Genomic DNA, 21,729 nt, shown 5'->3' with positions numbered 1-21,729 from the left:
GACTTTTCTGAGAAATAAATTGGGATAACATTTTAGGCCAAATCGAACATCTCTAATCAGAGCCTACATTTCTGAAAACAAAAAATATAGCTGCAAGCAGCGATAACAGGGCAACTGGGAAGAAAAATAAATAACTAAGCAATATGCAAAATCAGTAGAATAACAATAGGGGCTTTGCACTTTTGCTTGGCCCCTAAAAATAGGTTATCAATTTTATATCCACAAGAGGGGGGTAGTGTATAACAATCGAGCTGTATTGGGATGAGGTACAGAGATATAACAAGATGTTTATGCTGGAGGCAGGATTTTACCTTCTTCAAAGAAGAAACATCCCACCCTCACACCCTTTCCAGTGCTTTAGTGACTTACCCTTTTGTTTCAAGTAGGCATTAACTGTCAGAGTAGATGTTTAAAACCAAGGGACCATGGTGCACTTTTTAATTTGAGACATATATTGGGTGACATAGCTCTCTACCATATTGCACAGTTTCATTAAAAACGACTGCATGGTTAGCCTAAATCTGTGATTTATAAGCGCCAAAATAATCAGTAGAATAACAATAGGTGATTTGCACTTCGTGCTTGGCCCCTAAAAATTATATATAATCTGACCAGAAGCTGGGATAACACATATCGCCACCGGTCAAATCCAACCCTGGTCATCTCTGTTACCTTCATGTCCTTCATGGTGAAGACCTGAACACAGCGCTGACAGAATCAACACCCCCACGGCTCCTTGCATGATGGTGACCTGAGGCCAAGGATCACAAGGTTCCATCAGTCAATTGTTCACTCACTGTTAAAGGTATATTCAGTGATTGTATTTCATTCAAATAAAAATATGGTTGGTACATTTTCCATTCATTCTCCTCACTAGAATGTTTGCTGACCATATAAGGACTTCCACCATGGAACCGTGTTGCGAGCATAGCTAGATCAGGGTAGAGTATGGCCGTAGTTATGTTATGATGTTTAGTTATGATGGTCAAAATAACATTTTTGAGAACCACAGTCGCTCTGAATTAAGTCTGCTAAATGCCTAGATTGTAAACTACTGAACTCATAAAATGCCACAGTCTTGTAGTAAATCAGTATCATACATATCCTGAAGCTGGAGACGTAGGCCTACCGATATTCAGTGATTGGGTCTATTGATCAAAACGAGAACATTCTAATGGTGTAAAAAATCTATAAAAAAACAAAACATTTCCACACTGTAAGGCCATTAACTAAACAATCCTATAAATCCTAGCACAGAGGTTCTCAGACATGTTGGGCTCAGGGAACCCATGGAAATAATGTTTTCATCCACGGCACCCCTGAATCACATTGTTACTTTAACAGTACCTTACATTTACTGTATGTCATATTAACACCAGTAAGACTCCCTAATCGGGAGATAAGCGACCGTTGGTCGCTTATCTCCACAAATAGGCCAAAAGTTTGTTTTACCAATTATCAAGACATACGGGCAGTTGACAGTTTGCCATGGTTACTCATTGAAGTTGAATCTCCATATATGGAGATAACCTACGCATCACACTAAGTCTGACCTCACCAGCCCATATTTGGGCATGAGCAACTTATGTCTCCATATATGGAGATATGATGACATCACACAGTCCTCAGCCGATGATGTGGCGTGATGTCATACAATACACAAACAAGCCCATAGTATAAAGGGGCAATTCTTGCCAGGAAAGAAGCATTTCTTCGACTCAGACCTTATCGCCAGGGTTGGCTTATAGCAGCTGTCGGTAGGACCATATATGGATTCTGTTAGTGTGGATCTCCTAACAGGGCATCATCTGGGATACAATCCCTTGGAGATCCCTAACAGAATCCCTTTCATGCCCATATATGGAGATCCCTAACAGAATCCCTTTTATGCCCATATATGGAGATCCCTAACAGCATCCCTTTTATGCCCATATATGGAGATCACTAACAGCTAACAGAATCCCTTTTATGCCCATATATGGAGATCCCTAACAGAATCCCTTTTATGCCCATATATGGAGATCCCTAACAGAATCCCTTTTATGCCCATATATGGAGATCCCTAACAGAATCCCTTTTATGCCCATATATGGAGATCCCTAACAGAATCCCTTGTATGCCCATATATGGAGATCCCTAACAGAATCCCTTTTATGACCATATATGGAGATCCCTAACAGAATCCCTTTTATGCCCATATATTATGCAGAAATCCCTGCTCTGAGTATCTGACATCAGTGTGATGTCACCTGTTTATGCCCATATATGGAGATCCCTGCTCTGCGTATCTGGTTGCTATGGTAAACAGTTGGTTGCTAGGGTAAAAAAACATGGTTGCTATGGTAAACAGTTGGTTGCTAGGGTAAACAGTTGGTTGCTAGGGTAAAACCATGGTTGCTAAGGTGGTTGCTAACGTACACTAGCAAACCAGCAACAACAGACTGTTGCCACAGCAACGTACACAAAGGTTTGTGTACACATGTGGTGTGATGTCATACTGATGCGGAGATATGAGCAGGGCAAAGGTGTGACGTGTGACGTGTGACGGACGGACGGACGGCCGGTGGAGGTTTTCATAGTAAACTGCTCCCTGACGGTCGCAACAACATAAACATGTAACTATTTCCCCCTATACAGAAGGTCATGAGGAAAATTTGAGAGAATATGTTTCCATTATGACAGATTGAAAACAACTTTATACTTGACGTTTAACCACTTGAACCCAGTATCCCTATTCTGGGGGGAACAATCACCCAAAATAACTGATCTACAAGCTCACAGCGGGTCACATTTTGAAAAAAGATTGAAAAATAACGCACCAAGTATAGTTGCGACCGTCAGGGAGCAGTTTACTATGAAAACCTCCACCGTCCGTCCGTCCGTCCGTCCGTCCGTCACACCTTTGTGACCATCAACAAACGTCACACCTTTGTTGATGTTTAAATCGAAGAGTCTTGGTCAAATACTTCTGTTGGTTTCTGCACTGATCATTTATACAATTCAGCTGTGTTTGCTCGTGTCATCATGATGAGGTCATAAATCAGCCATGCCCAAATATAGATTTTACGGGTTTACATGCTTACTCAGTTATTCGTTATGTGAAAGTCCTATGACGTCTATGATATCTGACATCATCATACATACATTCCCTTTTATGCCCATAAATGGAGATCCCCTCTGTAGAACCAGCCACTGACATCACTGTAATGTCAGGGGAACCAAATCCCTTTTATGCCCATATGGAGATCCCTGTGATGCCAGGGGAACCAAATCCCTTTTATGCCCATATATGGAGATATGGAGATCCCCGTGTTGCCAGGGTAACCAAATCCATTTTATGCCCATATATGGAGATCCCTGTGATGCCAGGGGAACCAAATCCCTTTTACGCCCATATATGGAGATCCCTTATGTCATCAATATTAAGCCCATATCTGTGAATATCTTTGGGTACCAGATGTCTCCATATATGGTTAAATGGTCCGATATACATCACTGGCCAGAAGACCAAGAAATGGTGCAACCTCGCCCTTTGCTTTTCTCCCTATAGGCATCTTACTGGTAGGTAGTTTAATGAGGAATGCAGTATGGTGGTAGGTAGGTAGTTATGGCCTTTGATGTAAGATTTTCACTTTCTAGGATAACTATATTTGCTATTCCCAGATGATGCCCTTTTAGGGTACCCCTCATGCCCATATATGGAGATCCCCAGGCTTTACTAATTAACATAAGTTTTATGCCCATATATGGAGATCAGTGTCCCAATGTCATCAGATATATGGGCATAAATGGACACAGGCAAACTAGATGGGCTGTATGGATATCCAGATGTGTGATGTAAGTGTTTTATTCCAAATGTGGCACCCCACAGACATATTTCCAGAAACAAAATCCCTTTCATGCCCATATATGGAGATTTCTGATGTCATCAATCCCAGGCCCTGTAAAAAACATGGTTGCTATGGTATGAGCAACTTATGTCTCCATATATGGAGATTCAACTTCAATGAGTAACCATGGCAAACTGTCAACTGCCCGTATGTCTTGATAATTGGTAAAACAAACTTTTGGCCTATTTGTGGAGATAAGCGACCAACGGTCGCTTATCTCCCGATTAGGGAGTCTTACTGGTGCAAGTAATACGTCTAGAGTAGGTGTGTAATGATACATTTAATAGCGATAACATATGCATCACGATACATGGTTGATGTTACGATACATGGACAATATTGGTTCATTCCTGGCGATACGATACAATACGATTCAATGATTTAAAATCCATATAGTAACGACTTAGCAAATAAATGAAATCTGTGTGAAACGTGCCAATAGTGCATTGCTTTTTAATGGAAATTGTATTATTATGGATATAAATAACAGATTAGATTTATCTTTAATGGGACAATTTAAATGGACAGAAGCGGTTTTAGCGTTCTCTAATTCAGAAGTTACATCTTAAATTGATGACCTCAATAACCAAGTATCAGGCAGGGTCACACATGACATGCCATATAAAATAACCAATTTGAATGACAACATAACTTATTTGAATGAGAAATAACTGCTTTGAATGACAAAATAACTTATTTGAATGACAAAATAACTGATTTTCAAGTAAATGTGATTTAAAAGGTAGGTTGAAGGATACCGTTCACCTCCACCACCTTGTTCCCTCCCCACCAGGTAAGACTGCATCCAACTCACTGCTGCGCTGTCAAGACCGATAGCTTTTAGTTTCTAAATCAGAAAAGAGTGATTTACGGTGTCAAATGCCTTCTGGAGGTCCATCATGAACATGCCGCTATATTTGCCGTCATCCGCTTGGCGTTTGATTTGGTCAGAAAGGCATGTGTCAGTGGAATGTGATTTTCTGAAACCAGATTGGAACTCGTAAATCAGATTTTTCTCATCGAGATATCTTGTAATCTGTTCAATCTTTAAGTAAAACAAATCAAATAATGATGTTTCAGAGGAACATTCTATATGATAAAAGGTTAAAAAAGCATATATTCTTATAGTAATCAATAATCATAGAATGTTTGTTCAGTAACAGTGGAGAGAGAGACTCTCCCCCTGTCCCCCACCTCTTTAATGAACAGAAAATAAATGTTCACGTATAGGTGACAACATTCCAGCCAATAAACACACAGCACTAATACTTTGGAGTTTCCACCTAGACAAAGAGCAACGGTTTCAGCTACAAACGTCAGATTTAAAAAATAAAGTGCTTACCCAAGTCTCATTTCGGTCAGAAATGATGCCGTTAAACCAGAATTACATTCCGCTCCCGGATAGTTTTATAAAAAGCATTTTTATCCTATTTTCCATTGTATTTCCTGGTTTTCCCCCTCTAGTGGAGACTAGTCGCGTCATCTCAAAGTGAACGGAGATTACGCGACTCTCCACTAGAGGGCTCTGTGAAACCCAGGAAATACAATGGAAAGCAGAAATCTGTCGGATAAAAATGCTTTTTTATTAAACAATCCGTGAGCGGAATGCAATTCTGGTTGAACGGCATCATTTCTGACCAAAATGAGACTTGGGTAAGCACTTTATTTTTGAAATATGACGTTTGTGGCAACAGTCCGCCATTCCGAAACACCGCTATTCCGAAGCAGGGTTAGGGTTAGGTTTAGGGTTAGGGTTAGGGTTAGGGGTAGGGTTAGGGGTAGGGTTAGGGTTAGGGTTAGGGTAAGGGTTAGGGTTAGGGTTAGGGGTAGGGTTAGGGTTAGAAGTCAACGTTCGGAATAGCGGTGTTAGGTTAGAAGTCAACGTTCGGAATAGCGGTGTTTCGGAAAGGCGGGGTGTAACCGACGTTTGTAGCTCAAACCGTTGCTCTTTGTTTACCTCGCGAGAAGCCTGGTTGAGGTGGAAACATGATGACGGTCATGGCCGTCATGTCATGTTGTATTCAGGGCTAGGAATGTGGCATGGCCCCCTGTCGGCTCGGGAGCCGATGCTTTTACCGTAGACAAAAAGAGTGCTTAAATATTTCGTATGAAGACATGCAGCACATTACTCACCTTCCTATTGTGGAGACACCTCAGTTCTTCAAAGTTCTAATAAAGTCTTCAATCAATCAAAGTCACCACAGATCTGTTGAGAGACAGTCAAAGGAAGGGGAGACCTCTCCTTTTAACAACTGATGACGCCCACTAGCCTCCCACTGAGAGATGTCATAGAGGCCTAAAGTTCTTTCTGTGTGGGGTGGGCATAGGCCCCAAGTATGACTAACTGGAGGCAGTCATCTGCGGGCGATATGCCAGAGAACATCGGCAAATCAGCGTCGTCATGGCAACGCGTGTGGGTAGGGAACATCCTCAAATCCGCGTCGTCATGGCAACGCGTGTGCGTTACCAGTTTTGTTGATGAAACAAACAGTTGTGCTGACGTCAGAGCAGAGACCCCCTATAAAGGCGAAAAATAAATGTATGAATCAGATACACTTTACATCCAAGACTGTCAACAACATGGGACGCAGAAAGTCCACGAGGAAGCCAGCAGCGGCCAAGAAACAACAGCTGGGTCTGGACACCATGTTCACCTGCCCGTTCTGTAACTACTACAACTCCTGTTCTGTCCACATGGACAGGACTCGATGTGTGGGCATTATAACATGCTGTGTTTGCATGGAGGCCTACCAAGCTCCTATACATCACCTGTCAGAGCCGGTGGATGTTTTCAGTGAGTGGATAGACGCCTGTGAACAGGCCAACGCATAGCCCTTCAACAAGGTGTCTTTATGTTACACTGAAGTCTTCCTCTGAAGGAGGAACCTGCAGCCTGCTATGGCCACATGTGCACACAAGAGGGAGCTCCGTCCTCAGTCAGATGTGAAGTCACTGGAGAAGCCATATGGAGCTGCTGGACTGATTCTAATGCATTGTTTCCCAAACCCTGGGTCGGGACCCATTTTTATGGTCCCCTTAACTTTTATTTTGTTTTTAATTATTATTATATTGTAAAACATAAAAAAATAAAAACACAAAAAGCTATGATCTCCACGATTGTTCTAAGTAATTTCATTGATAAATAAAATAAATTACAAGTAATGAAAATTGCCGACCTGTTGTGAGCTTGTAGATAGGTCTATGCTGTGTTCACTAGTTTAGGTCCCAGGGCAAACATCTAATCTCTCTTTTGGGTCACAAGCTTTTGGGAACCACTGCTCCAACAGTTTACAGGGACAGGTACAGGGAAGTACAGTACAATACAATGTCTGCTAAAAATGATTATTGTAAGAAAACCTACACCGCTTGTTTCCATTGGGGTCCAGTGTTCTCAATTCATGGAAGAGTCTTCAGAGGCTGCAGTACTTGGAGATATGTGCTGTGTGTTTGATATTTCTCTGTAATGGTTTATAGACTGGCTGCTATGTGAGACCTGGAATTATACACTATTATAGCATGCTGTACATGTCATTAAACAATAGCTTGTATTTATTTCATGTAATAGCTGTAGGGCCAATGCAACCAAGTAGTCAAGTCAGTAGGCCACTGTAAATACTTTTGTAAAATGTAACTTAATGTTAACTGTGATTTTACCTCACCATGTTTTGGATCAGGTCAATACAAATACAATAAAAAAAAAAGGAATACAAAGAACAACCCGCGTTTGATTCCACTTTAATTCAGCAGTTCAAGTTCAACTACAAAGTACTAAGTACTAAGTACAACTACATTTTCTTTCCTTCATTGGTTACATTACAGAAACGTGGCAGGACAAAAAACTAAACCATAAACGATCTGTCTGTATTCATAACTATCAGAAGATAGTAATACGTGGTATCCGTTATTTATCTCAAACCTTACAGTATCGTAAGGAAAAGGCAGCACATTTTATGCTTTTCAAAGCTTACACTCCAATCAAATCCCCATTAGTCCTAACAGCAGTGCAGACTATACTCTTCCTGGGTAACAATTGCTTGAAACATGGCGTGAAGCGGCGCGTTTTGAGCTTGTAGATCTGCTATTTTTTTTATTTGAAATTTGAAAGGAACTGCAAGTAATCTCATGGAATGATGCTGAATAACTGTTGAGAAACATTAAGCAAATGCCGAAGCATTTTATGTTAGATTGCTTTCCTAAAATAATTAAAATCGCTGAAATTACCATTTATCTGCGAGTTATGCTCCAGTGCGTTTGGATTCCCTGGTTTGGTTCTAAGAGCAGCTCGACGGTTACTCTTCGTCGCTCCCCTACTTTCTCCCCAACCCTGGTCTACACTATAATCCAAATGAAGCAGAAACGCCTGAATAAACATTCAATTAGTCATGAAATGTAAGTATGCTTGTTGATTGCCATCAGAGTTAGTGTCGCTACAGTTTGTCTCATCAGAGGTTAGGATTGAGGATCTTTCCCATGAAGAGGATGTTGTCAGAGGGGTCAGCGATGAGGACCATGAAGGGCCGGTCGAAGCTGAGCTCGGGAACGTAGTCCAACATCTTCAGCACGAAGCCCACGCTGACCACTGCAGTGGCCGTGGCTCCAGACTCATCCACGTCCAGTGTGGCCTGGTGCTCCACCTGCACACAAATAAACAATCGATCAAACGATTAGATCAGTGATTCTCACCATTTCTTATTTGTGCATGCATGACGTACAGTATATACGTCGCAAACCTCCTATCTCTGTATTTCAACCTTTTTATTTTCTTTAATAGATCAAAGCTATTGAACACCCTTTATATCTGCTTTACAAATACTGAACCAATGAAAAGTATTCAAAAGCACTTCTGGCTAAGGGCCGATGCATATACTTTTAGAGTGTTATTTCGGTTGGGTTGGAGGAGTCACAAAATCTCTGCAGCACCGAACAGCCGAATTAATCATATAATGATCATGTATACAAACCTTCTTTTTCTTAAAGGAGTAGTTCACCCCCAAAATGACTTTTTTTCTATTGATTACTCATGCCATGGAGAGTAGAGTTCAATAATATTTTTGGTTTTTTGTCACATTCCTAAGACATAAATGTGATAACAATAAATTTACCCCCATTCATTTTGGATGGTGACCCGTTTCGAAACGGGTCACCATCCGGAATCAATGGGGGTAAATTTACTCAAATCAAATTTTTGTCTTAGGAATGTGACAAAAACCAAAAAATATTATTGAACTCTACTCTCCATGGCATGAGTAATCAACAGAAAAAAAGTCATTTTGGGGGTGAACTACTCCTTTAAGGCCATTTTTCAAATATTTAATTTTACATTTTTGGGGAAAAGGGCAATTTTAGGACTGGAAACCCTCCAGGGGGTCCCCAGCAAAATGAGGAACAGTTTAAACGATGGTATGCCCTTTTCATTTTTCTTATGGGGTCTCTGGCACAAAACGTATTCAAATGGGGGTTCACAGCCAAATACGTTGTCAATTTGGGGGTCCCTGACATGAAGATGTTTGAGAAGCAGTGCTGTAGTGCAGTGCACATCCCAGTAGTCCATGTGTGAATGTGTCAGAGTGAAACATGAGCCAGTAATCCAAGAATAGAACACCACAGGCTTGGTTGAGGAGCCTGATGGCTGCTGGACTGATGGACCTGTCCTTTGTTGTGGTATAAAAGAAGGGAAAAATAGACAGTCAGACATGCATCCATTGTGACAGCTCTTACCTGGGACACAGACAGATTGTTGTCCTCTGAGATGCCACTGAAATCGGCTGCCGCACCAAACATGTCCGTTATTCCCATCCGACTCAGCACATCATTCAGGTTTACATTAGTCTTGATGGAAAACTTGGGAAGCGATATATTCCACTTTTCCCTGCAGTGAAAAGGAAATAGAAAACACTAGGGTAAGCGATATGTTTTTTTGTTAAAGTGCTATATTCTGATCATCAGCATTGCTATAGAGTGCTATTGTTTTTGTTCAGTAACTGAAGTCTCTCCAGCTCTTTAATAAACAGAAAATAAATTTTCAGGTAGGTGACATACGTATTAGTGCCCATTTATCAGCTTCAGTTCCAGTTGTGTCTGCTCATTATAAGTAACATGTAATACAGGGTTCCCCAATTAGTTTTCCCCAAGGACCGAATTATGTCTAGGGTACCAAGCCGAGGGCCACAACATTTCAGGGGGCGACGGTGGCGTTCCCGCTACTCCAGCGACAGTTCAGATATTGTCGTTGTCGGGTGAAAATGTTGTATGTCCAAAACCGTTTGTTTTGCATTTATCATTTTAAGAATGATTTAAACTAGTGAAAACAGCCGATCTACAAGCACCGCGAGGCGTTGTGTCCTTGTAGATCTGCTGTTTTCACAACTTTTGCGTGACAGCCTTGTATGATGTGGCTTTACTTTGCGAAAGAACGTACCAATTTGGAGATACAAGGTTTCCACCCGACAACGACGATATACTAGTGTTGTTGCTGCTCTTATACCACCATTATTACTGGGGTTGGTGGGGGCCAGACAGTAGCCTATTGGGGAACCCTGATGTAATATATGATATTTTTAATGCAATTTAAAAAAAAAAAAATAAGCCCTGATGTCCCTAATCTGGGCATGTCAAGCTTTCAGAGTTCACTATAGGTCACTAAGGTCACAGCACATTGCGAGCTCACAGATTGGCCATTTGCAACGGGGTGTATGCTTTTTCAAAATGTAACTTCAAACCTTCTCTTCTTCAGCCCATGGAGCCACTTGGCGTAGTGCACGGGGCAGATGCTCCGCTCCAGTTCAGCCAAACCCCTTCCTTCGTCAGGCAGCATCAGCAGCATGGAGTAGGAGCTGTTGAAAGGCAAACGGAGGACCCAGGTGGAGATCTGCTTGTCATAGTAGGTGCTGAACTGGTCCTCCACGTTCATCATCTGGACCATAACCTGCGACAACATCACCATGTAGCGTGGCACCATATTACTTAATTATAAGTAAGTAAATGACTTAACTATTTAAATAGCAAGCAAGTGTGAACAGGGCTTGCACGTCCTTTAATGCATAACAATAGTAACATACGAGATACTATATAGAATATAGGTGCAATTAGTGGTTACCTAAAAAGCCATTCAGTAAAGCTCGATTCGCGCCGGATTAACATTACCTGAGGACCCCAGGTAAAGTGTAAAGATCACTGAGGTCCTCTGTTTTTTTAATCCCTTGCTAAAGAGCCATGTCTGTAATAATCACGGATGACGTGGGGTAAAGATTACAGGCCGTTTTACCTACTATAATAATCACTTTACAGATGTCCTCTGATAAGACTAATCCAGCGCGAATCGTCATCTCCGTAATCGGGGTAAAATCACCTTTTTTTGCATTCTTATTTAAAGCGGGGTTTTGTTTTTTCAGCATCACGGAATACAGTGCGGTGGACAGGCGGACGAAGGAGCGCCACGCACGCACGCGCGCACACACCCACCCAACGCACGCTCTGAAAGTAGCCTATATAATCAATGCCAAATTGGGAATTATTTTGTAAAAAGGCTATGAACATGAACTGTAGGCAGGGGTGTTGTGGGGGGAGTGGGACATGCAGGTCTCTCCATTTCGAAGCCCTGTGGATTTATTAGCTGGAGCGGTCGCGTGCATGCGCTCGCGCACGTGAGTGATCGCCGATTAGGCCTATAATAACCTCTTTAATATGCTCCAGACCTACTAGATCAGCAGTGTTTTTGCGAGGTGCTAAAACAGCAAAGGGTGTTCGCGCATCTTCTGTCTGTCTGTCTGTCTCTCCCCTCCTCGCTTTCTCTCTCTCCTCTCTCTCTCTCTGTGTGTGCGCGGTGGCACATGCTTAAAAGAACAGATCTGCATTATTATTAATTGGCTCGTTCACCGGCACACTGACTCTCGATCGGAATAATCAAACTGAATAAATACTTTAATATTAAACAAATACTGTTAATGTAATGCTAAAACTGAGAGAGTGTACACATGAATGGTCGTTTCTGTTTTGAGGACAATGGATTAATGTCTGTGATTTCAAGTAAAACAGACATGGCTTATCCCGTCCGAATCTGCCATAATAATCACATGGAGGGTGGGGTAAAGATTACTTTACCCCACGTCCTCAGGTAATGTTAATGGAATGGGGCTTTAGACAGTAAGTGTTATGGGATGAAGTACCTGGGTTCGATCATTCAGATAAAATTCCATCTCCTCTGTACTTTCAGGGTCAAACCGAGTCTTCCATTTTCCTGTTTGACAGAAAAGAACATAGAAACAACCATGACAAAAGTGAGACTTAACTTCAATGAGGGAAGGCCATGACACTGGTTAGGAGGCAGTCTGTCTGGGTTTATTTCTCAACTACAAGGATGCAACTGGAAATTGATATATGACATTTTACATGACGATTAATTGTCACTCAAATAATTGCGATTAACAATTTAATTGTGTTTTTGTCGTTGACAATTACATTTCTGTTTGGCTTTTAGGCTTTGAAGTTGCAAATGGCAGATATGACACATAACCCAAATATATAAAGAAATTAAGGTCATATTTGTCAACTTTCTACTTTAACATTGAGAGTGGAAATAGCCGATCAACAAGCTCACAACGCATCGCGACATGTTGTGAGCTTGTAGATCTGCTATTTCCACTATTTCTGAAAATGCTTGTCAAGGTATGAAAATGTTTCAACATTCACGATTATGACGATTATGACAAAATATTTGCGATTATGTCAGATAATTACGATTAGACGATTATTATGTAATAATTGTGACAGCCCTAGTAACGCGGTAGCCTGGCATGATAACGTGGATTCACTCACTTGTTCCTCCGCAGTATCAGTCTGGACGTCGGCCCATTTTAGGCACTGTGCTGTTGAAATGCATTTTCTGATTTCTCATACTCGCTCCCAATGGGCCAACGTCCAGAGCTCCAGACTGAGGATAATAATAATAGATACCGATATCCTCCCGCAAGGGAAATTCAATATTCTCAGCCCAATCCAGCTGATTTGCTGCCCACAAGGAGCACGTGAGCAATTAGAGGTTAAAGAGTCTTGCTGAGGGACAAACATCGACATTGCTGGCCTGGCCTGGAAAGGAACCAGGGACAACCAGGAGCTCCGGTTCCCCAGGTGGGCTCCCTAACCATTCAGCTATGCCGCCCCCAATACCGTCAGTCTGGCTAATGCAGGATAGTGACACGGGTCATAGGCCTGTGCCAAAAAAAAACGATTTACTATATTATCGCGATGTTAATGCCACGATTCAATTAACCCATTTAGGCCTAGAATTAGAAGGATTCAAAAGACACTTATAGAATGGGGTCAAATTTCTAATGTTCACGACTTTTCAAAAATAGCAGATCTACGAGCTCGCAGCGCGGCACTCGGTGCCGCGCTGTGAGCTTGTATATCTGCTATTTTTCAATAGTTAAAGCATAAAATAATGATACACAAAATGTGTACCCGTTCTAAATGGGTTAAATCGATTTTCAAAGTTCAGAATCGATTTTCCCGATATTATTATTATTATTATTATTTTTTTGGCGAAATTAACCTGAAGGTGAAATAACCACTTTAAGTCAGCAGACACTCACACTCTGAGCTGTGTGCAGCTACTTGTCACTCAGGGTTACATTTATTTGTTACTGCACAAGTAAGTCAGACGAGTAAGTACAGGTCCTAAAGGAACGGTTTTAGGTCATGAGGATGTCATGTTATGGCTAAAGCTAGCACAGCTGTAGGCCTGCAGCACAGCCATTCTTTTTTTTATGACAACTTGTGTTCTGTGTTTTCTGGCACTTCACCAGGAACATGTTGTTGTAATGTTGTACCACTGGCACTTTGGCTGAAATAAATGTCAGAGAGATTGACTGACTTTATTTGGCTGCATTGATTTGAAGTATATGATTCAACTTTTAATGTTTTATATTGTTTAGAATTGTTTTAAAATGTTTCAATATAAAAAAGCTGTAATTTTTGGGGAAAAATCGCAATAATCGTGATATAATCGTATCGTCACCCTATGAATCGAAATCGAATCGAATCGGTAAGTGAATCGTCATAGGCCTAACGGGTCACACTTACAAATATCTCTCTATCTGTCCGTCCCTATATATTTGATCAGTGCTAACCATTCTTTCTTTTTTCTTGTTATACCCATATATGGAGATGCCCTGATGTCAACAATATCAGGCCCATATCTGAGAATGCCCGTATATGGACATACCGTAACTGTGTCTGTCTCATGTCCTTGCTTAACACCAGTTTAATTTCTGTCTGGTGTAAGAAATGATTCTAAAAATAAGAACTGAACGACGGCTCAGATATTACATCTTACCTTTGAAGTATATGTAACTAATGAGATACATGAGGGTGTCAGCATCCAGGTCTGTCACTAGTTGGTTTATCTTGCCGTTGGTCTTCTCCTCCACATACTGGTTGATGGTAGCAACGCTCTCTGTGGCGTTGGTGAAGTCCACGCTCTTCCCGTCCGCCTGGTAGGCTCTACTCAGGGTATTCAGGAACTTACTGATTGGCTTGAATGTCTTGTCCATAAACACTGCGGTTCCTGCACTGATGTCTTCTGATGCTTCGGTCAGAAGTCCACGGAAGGCCTTGTTTACTTCCTGCTGGCTCAGCAAGGAGCTGTTGAAGCCCAGAGCACTGAAGAGCTGCTGGTGGGTTTGGCCCCGGGCCCCTACGGACAAGGCTGCCAGGGCCAGGCTGACACTGGAGGGGGAGAAGAAGATGTTCTTGCCCTGGTTGTCCGTCTGGTTAGCCAGTAGCCTGTACAGGTTGAAGGCGAAATCCCTGTTTGCTGATTTCACCATGGCGAGGTTTTCTGCAATGTCCTCTGCATTGCTATCTTGACGACCTGAAAGACGATGAGTTCGATATGTGAACTAACAACCAAAACCATGAGGGGGAGGGGGGATGACATTTTATTTAGCACTTAGACCCTATTCTTCTTCCTCGTAGGACAAAAGGCTAGAATAACTGATCTACAAACACTTTAGCTTGAACGGTTGATCTAACAAATTTGACCAAAGTAGGTACGGTGCCATGACATTGGTCCGAAGGTTCATTAGTCCCAAGGTTCATTAGTCCGCATTTGTTAAGAATACTATGCCTAACTCTAACCCTAACCTTAACCCCAGTAACCCTAACTAAATTCGGACTAATGAACCTTCGGACTTATGGGCAGTCCCCGTAGGTTAACCAGAGTTTAATGTGGTTAACTTCTAATAGGTACTGTATATAAAGTCAATCTATGTGATATTATCAAAGAAATCATCTACATTATTGAAAACGCGCGCACGCACGCACACACACACACTAGGCTTGTCATGATACTGGATTTCTAACTTCGATATGATATTTTGAAAATTTTCGATACTCGATACCATTTTCGATACCACGCAACCATGGCGATTTTAGTGCAGAAATGTTTATTTTTATTTAAAGAAAAATACAGAACTTTTTGAGGTAGATGGTAGTGCACTTTTTAAAGGCCTGCCTTTGATGTTTTCACATTCTTGAAATAACTATAGGAATAAGCCAAAGTAGGAAGGATACACATAAAAGTAACGTTCGTGTAAACCAACGAGAGAGGTCAAAACTGAGTATCGATATTATCGATACTATGGAAAAGTCATATTGAAAATCGATACTATATTCAAAATCGATACTTTTCGATGAATCGATATATTTGACAACACTAACACACACACACACACGCATCCAACCCTGGTCAGCTCTGTTACCTTTATGCCCTGCATTATTCTTCTTGGCAGGTTTTGCTGAAGCATGGGTTTCATGATCGTGTTTATTTTGAAGACCTGAACCCAGACACAGCAGCGCCGACAGAACCAACACCCCCGCGGCTCCTTGCATCATGGTGACCTGAAGCAAAGGTTCAAAAGGTTCCATCAGTCCATAGTTCACTCACCGTTAACTAAACAATCCTATCAATCTAGCACAGAGGTTCTCAGACATGTTGGGCTCAGTGGAACCCCTGGAAATAATGTTGTTTTCATCCACGGTAACCCCTGAATTACATTGTTATTACTTTAACAGCACCTTACATTTATTATCACAAAGTAAAAATGAAAATATTTCCTCCTTGAAATACAGAATGTCATGTGGAAAACATGAGAGTATATCTGTTTCCATTATGACAGGTAAACTGAAGATACGTTCCAAATATTATCAAAGTATCCTGATACATCCCTGGACTTACGTCACAGCACCCTAAGGTGCCACGACACCCACTTTGAAAAACCCTGATCTAGCGCTTCTAGGGCTGTCACGATATGACACTTTACATTGATTGTCACTCAAATAATTGCGATTAACGATTTAATTGTGTTTTTGTCGTTGACAATTACATTTCTGTTTGGCTTTTAGGCTTTGAAGTTGCACATGGCAGATATGACACATAACACAAATACACAAAGAAATGACTGACATATTTGACAACTTTCTACTTAAAAAAAAAACTTTTTTTTTTACTTTTAAAAATATATATATGAACCTTTTTCAACATGGAAACGATTATGGCGATTATGAAAAATAATTGTGATTAGACGATTATGTAATAATTGTGACAGCCCTAAGCGCTTCTCTATCTGGAACTACCATGGATGTGTTGTTGTCCATTCCCAAATCAAATATGAAGTAGAGTGACTGCAAATACATCATGTTTCAAATGGTCGATGAGATTTTTCTTTAATGGGACAATTGAAATGGACGGGTTAGCATTCTCTAATTCAGAAGTTACTTGTTACATTGTAGATTTGAATTATTATTACAAAACATACATTAACCGCTAAAAAAAGACGATTGTAATAAATGTTTTATTATACACATGATACCTTGTGAAACAGGACATTTTGCATAACTTAGTAGTCTACTTTTGCTTTTGCTCAAGTAATTTTTTTATTAGGCCTATCAGACTATTATAATTAACAGAGTGTTTCTGCACTGTGGTATTGATACTTTTACTTAACCCATTCAGAATGGGTACACAGTATTGTGTATTATTATTTTATGCTTTAACTATTGAAAAATAGCAGATATACAAGCTCACAGCGTGAGCTTGTAGATCTGCTATTTTTGAAAAATCTTTTGAATCCTTCTGAGTTTTTTTTAAAAAAACAGTGTTTCTATGTCAGCAATCTGGCTATAGCCATCGTCAAAGAAAAGGTCCTTTTCACTTAAATGGAGCTCAGTTAGTCTGTTCTTGAGAGACTACCATGTCAGTGGTTCTCAAACCTTTTCATGTGAAGGACCCCCAAAATTATATTTATTTGGCCACGGACCCCCATCTCAAAATATCTAGTTCCAGGGACCCCCCAGAAGCAAAATTTGAGTTACAAACGTTCGCTTTGAAAATACATATATTCAAAGATTTGCACACATTTTCACAACTTTTTCAAAAATAGCAGATCTACAAGCTCGCAGCGCGGCACTCGGTGCCGTGTATATCTGCTATTTTTCACTGGTAAGCATTCAATAATTCCAGGTCTAAATATTAAAGTAAAGAACTTCGCTACTTCTCCCACCATCGCCTCTCCCCCTCCGCTAGATGATAGGTGCAATCATGGAGGGAGAGGTTTCAAAGGGGCAGATACAGGACAGCTGGGCACAAGGGACAGCAGGACACCTCAATGTAAAATGGGCTACTTTGTCCAAAATGTTAAAAAAGTATACATGATGTGAACATCAGTATTAGACTTTCATTGTATCCTTCAACGTCTTGATTATGCCCCAAAATGATGGGATATACAGGTTTTGTAGCAATTGTAGAAATGAACAATCAGTCCTTAATTGTCAAATGTCTACTTGTGTTCTAATGGTGTATACCTTACTTTAAAAAACATAATTTGTATTATTGTGTATTTGTATCAATTTTACATTGATGTGCCCAGATGTCCCTGATGTCCACCTATCCTGTTACCAACTGGGCTACACCACCATAGAGTTATAGGACACACAGACAGCTACATTGATTATTTGAGACACACGTCCATGTTTTTCACCACTAAGCACTTTTGTTTGAACCTTCAAAGGGTCAAACGAGGATAACGCTGATTCCCTTCCACAGCTTGCTCATACCGGGAAGGACATGTTGTGTAGACAGAAGAATACTGCTTCACCATACATACAGAGACTTCTATTAACAGCAGAATATGGTTCTAGAATTCTACACACAGACATACAAGCATTATACATGCGTTTATTTTGCACACCTAGCCCTAAGAAGTACAGTAGTCAGTGTGGCAAGATTTTGCCAGAGAAGCAACCAGGGGGAAATGGCAAAATGAAGCCACCACATTAGCACTAAATTAAACTATTCTGCCCTCCAAAGCCAAAGTGCAGTAACTGTGTTTTCACAGACTTATTTGTGTATCGCAAAGGTCAAATTAACCTTGATTTTGGGGGATAGACAATGACCTCAAGAACAGATACACAATTTGTGTACTATCACTGCCTATAGGCTATCCCATTTTTTTGGCTGACCAGTTGAATTCATTCATTTATTTTTATGTCAAAACCTTGTACATGGTTACTGCACTTTGGCTTAATTCGTAGGTCAGATTTTTGACAATAGCTATTCTAAAAGCTCACAACAAGTAGCCAATCTAGCTATGTTGATCTGCTATTTTCTAAATAATCTTGTTGTAGCCTACACAAATCTGGTGGCCGTGGTCAGACTGGGCACTATACTATCTGTAAATGGGGAAGGGGTCCTTGACATGAAAACGTTTGAGAACCACTAACTGGCTTAAAACAAACACGGTCAAATAAGCAACTACACTTTAGAAACAAGACACAAAAAAAAGAAAAAAACAACAACTTATAAGCAGACATGGCAAAAGCACTGCTTCATATAAGTACATTATTAGTATTAGGCCTATATTATTTACTCACCTTCCTATTATGTGAAGACAGATCGTCCTCACCACCACACAGACACGCTGGATTGCTGAGTGAGAAACAGACACACAAAGGATTGGAACGAGTGAGCGACCCCCTTCTTTACTGACCACCAGATCAATGCAACATGCAAATAACCTCTAGTAGCCTCACTAGCCTGTGGCTGCAGACCATAGACTCCCCCCACTCTCACTGATAGTGGACACTGCAGTTCTTCTCTCTCTCTCTCTCTCTCTCTCTCTCTCTCTCAGCTTGAAGCAGATAAAATAATCAGGATGAATGATGAGCCATGCACTGCACTTTGATTTGTTTATTTGTCAATATTATGTCCCTGTTATTTGCTCTGCAGGTCTCTTGTATTTATTCTGTGTAAATGATTGATTACTGTTACAGGCAGCTGCTGCACCAGTGCACCATTCATTCATACAGGGTCAGGAATCTGCACAAGTCATGGCAAGAGTTATGTTTTCTTTTTTGTGTTTCTGGTAGAAAACATGTCCACAATATTAAACGTAAACCCGTGTTTTTTTTTAAACAACACAAATACAGCCCTGGCCTGTAGTGACTAGTGCAATATAAAGTCACAGTAGGCTACCATTAATTTATCCATGAAATCCAGCTCGTGTGGAGATAGGATTGTATTGATCTGTGATGTGGAGGTAGGTTAGTTGTTAATGTCCAATCCATATTAGATTAGAATGATGAAGTCAGATGGAAATAGGAAAACAACAACAACACTGGTTATAACGTTTGTTTACCTTCCGCTCTGCAGCTGCTTCTTCTTCTTCTTCTTCTTTTTCTTTTGGGGTTTCCGGCAGTGTTGACGCTTTCGCGTATTACTGCCCTCCACAGTTCAGGGTGGTATTACTCCTTACAGTGTCTATATCCTCTGATAGAGGTCTGATTTGTGGAGGAAAGACAGGATGCTCCTCTCCAGTGGTGCTTTGGGATTTTTTTTCCGGGCGGACGGTCATTTATTGACGTCACGTGCACGCGCGTGCACGCGCCTCTAGAGGCTATTTAGATAGAAAGGATGTCAGCAGATCTAATGGTGGGAAAACAATAGTTTTCTAGTCTTAATTACATTTGCATTGTTACTTAAGATTTTATGTTCTACTTTCTTTAAATTCATTTAGAAAATACAGCGCTGCTGCAGTAGGATAGAGAAACAACGTTTGCCTTGAACGAATCTCAAACACTAAATACCACAGTAATGGATGAGGACACACACACACATCGACACATGCAGTCACAGCTGGAAACCTAAGTAGGCTATATATCCATATGAATAGAGGCTTGAGGACGCTCACACATTCACCACTAGAAACCTGTTATGCATAGTAGTAGCCACTGATTAAAGTATTGCTTGTAGTTATCGCGGATTCGCGGGGTGGGGGGTTGTCGCGGCTCTCGCGGGGGGGTATGCACGCGTTTACACGGTCGTGCACAAGCCCCCAGAACCCTGGGGGCGCCGTGAAACCAAATGGACATGTTGGCCGTTTTGAGGTACTGCAGTTGGGTCTAATCTCATGAACGCGCATTTTGGCTCCACCCCCTCCACTCCAGACAGCTGAATCCTCTGTTCCTCTCCGGAGCGGAGGTAGTATACCTGATTGCAGACCGGAGCACGGGGCGGAGTGAACGCGGCAAGGGGAGTGAACGCGGCAAGGGGCGTAGTGAACGCGGCAAGGGGCGGAGGCGTTTGATTATTGTCCACGACACTGCAAGCGGCGCGCAGGCCAGCGGACCTTGGTCCTGCTCTTCGCCCCCGAGCGCCGCAGGCGCGAGTGGCCGCGAAGAGCGGGCCAGGGCCGCGCGGCCGGCGGAGCGCCGCGCGAGTTACGAAGCCGTGGTGAATGCAATCGTTATATTTATGCCCAGGCCGTAAGGCCTGGGCAAGCCCACGATAAACATCAGCATTGATGGCTGAATGGATAGCGTCGCCGACTTGAGTGCCAGAGATCACTAGTTCGAATCTCACCGTTGCCCCACTGCACACGTCACCGAAGCCCACGATAACCGCCGCGTTCACTACGCCCCTTGCCGCGGTCACTCCGCCCCGTGCCGTGGCCTGCAATCAGGTAAGGCTCGAGCGGAGAGCACCGCACCGCAGACCGCATTAAACCAGGAAATAACCATAGCGACTTCTTCTTATTACTTCTTATTCTGTGTTTATTAAATATAGATACCTTCCCGAATCTCTTAGTTACAACAATATTGTTCTTATAAAACTGTTGGTTTACTCATTAGTATTAGTTATTACGATTTTCGCGTTTTGTCATCTTGACAGAGGCTGTCTGCCATTGACTTTGCATTGGGTTCTGAAAAGTCCGATCTTTTTTTTAAATAGAAGCTTTACGTGAAATGTTAATGAAGATTTACTATCAAAATGGAATTTAAATGCGATACATACATGGTTTGATAACCCACAAGTAGGCGAAAGCCATTTCTGAGTAGGCCTGTCTGTCTCATAGTTATAAGTGGGTCTGTCTCATGGCCTGTCTCCATCACTCTGTCTGTGACACTTACAAATGCGTAATTAAATGTATTCATTTTGGACAAAGTGCATCTAATGCATAGAGTATATATATATAATATCTAATGTGGATTTCAAAGAATGTCTCTATATGTCAAGACACTGTCATCTAATAAAAATACTCTATTTCAGACTGTAGCTACTATATGAATTATATTTAAACTTGTTTCTGGAACAGAACACAACTCTAGGCTTGTCTAGAACAGACCAGTAACTTTAACTATGACTCGTTTCACCCAAGGAATCCATGCAAAATGCTAAGATTACCACACTGAATGACAACACAGGTTCATATTGTAAATCAGGGGTCTTCAACGTTTTCAGCCAACGGACCCAGATGAGATAGAGATGAAGCAGGGACCCCCACAA

At 41.4% G+C, this 21,729-nt stretch overlaps 1 protein-coding gene across 1 annotated transcript; it reads right to left on the bottom strand.

Annotated features, from left to right (window-relative positions):
* Window positions 1-7,609: 7,609 nt before the first annotated feature.
* On the bottom strand, window positions 7,610-18,977 carry LOC308295229 (alpha-1-antitrypsin-like protein CM55-ST). The gene is made up of 7 exons (XM_080738239.1): window positions 18,819-18,977; window positions 15,650-15,788; window positions 14,224-14,760; window positions 12,056-12,126; window positions 10,610-10,815; window positions 9,609-9,759; window positions 7,610-8,524 (listed from the first exon to the last, which is right to left on the bottom strand). Exons 2-7 carry the CDS (start codon window positions 15,780-15,782, stop codon window positions 8,333-8,335), a joined length of 1,290 nt encoding a protein of 429 aa, XP_080594365.1. The 5' UTR covers window positions 15,783-15,788; window positions 18,819-18,977; the 3' UTR covers window positions 7,610-8,332.
* Window positions 18,978-21,729: the final 2,752 nt, after the last annotated feature.

The sequence above is a fragment of the Nannobrachium achirus genome (assembly GCF_963921795.1).
Source record: "Nannobrachium achirus genome assembly, chromosome: 12".
Lineage (NCBI taxonomy): Eukaryota > Metazoa > Chordata > Actinopteri > Myctophiformes > Myctophidae > Nannobrachium > Nannobrachium achirus.
The sequence above is the reverse complement of the archived record's forward strand: the minus strand, read 5'-3'. Positions and strand labels throughout refer to the sequence as shown.

What these genes read in the sequence shown, in the direction of transcription:
- LOC308295229 (XM_080738239.1), bottom strand. Translation starts at nt 15,782, where the DNA reads ATGATGCAAGGAGCCGCGGGGGTGTTGGTTCTGTCGGCGCTGCTGTGT. An exon ending in GAATAATGCAGGGCATAAAG is followed by an intron (nt 14,761 to 15,649) that starts GTAACAGAGCTG and finishes ATCGTCTTTCAG; the next exon opens with GTCGTCAAGATAGCAATGCA. An exon ending in ACAATCTGTCTGTGTCCCAG is followed by an intron (nt 8,525 to 9,608) that starts GTAAGAGCTGTC and finishes ATTTGTGTGCAG; the next exon opens with GTGGAGCACCAGGCCACACT.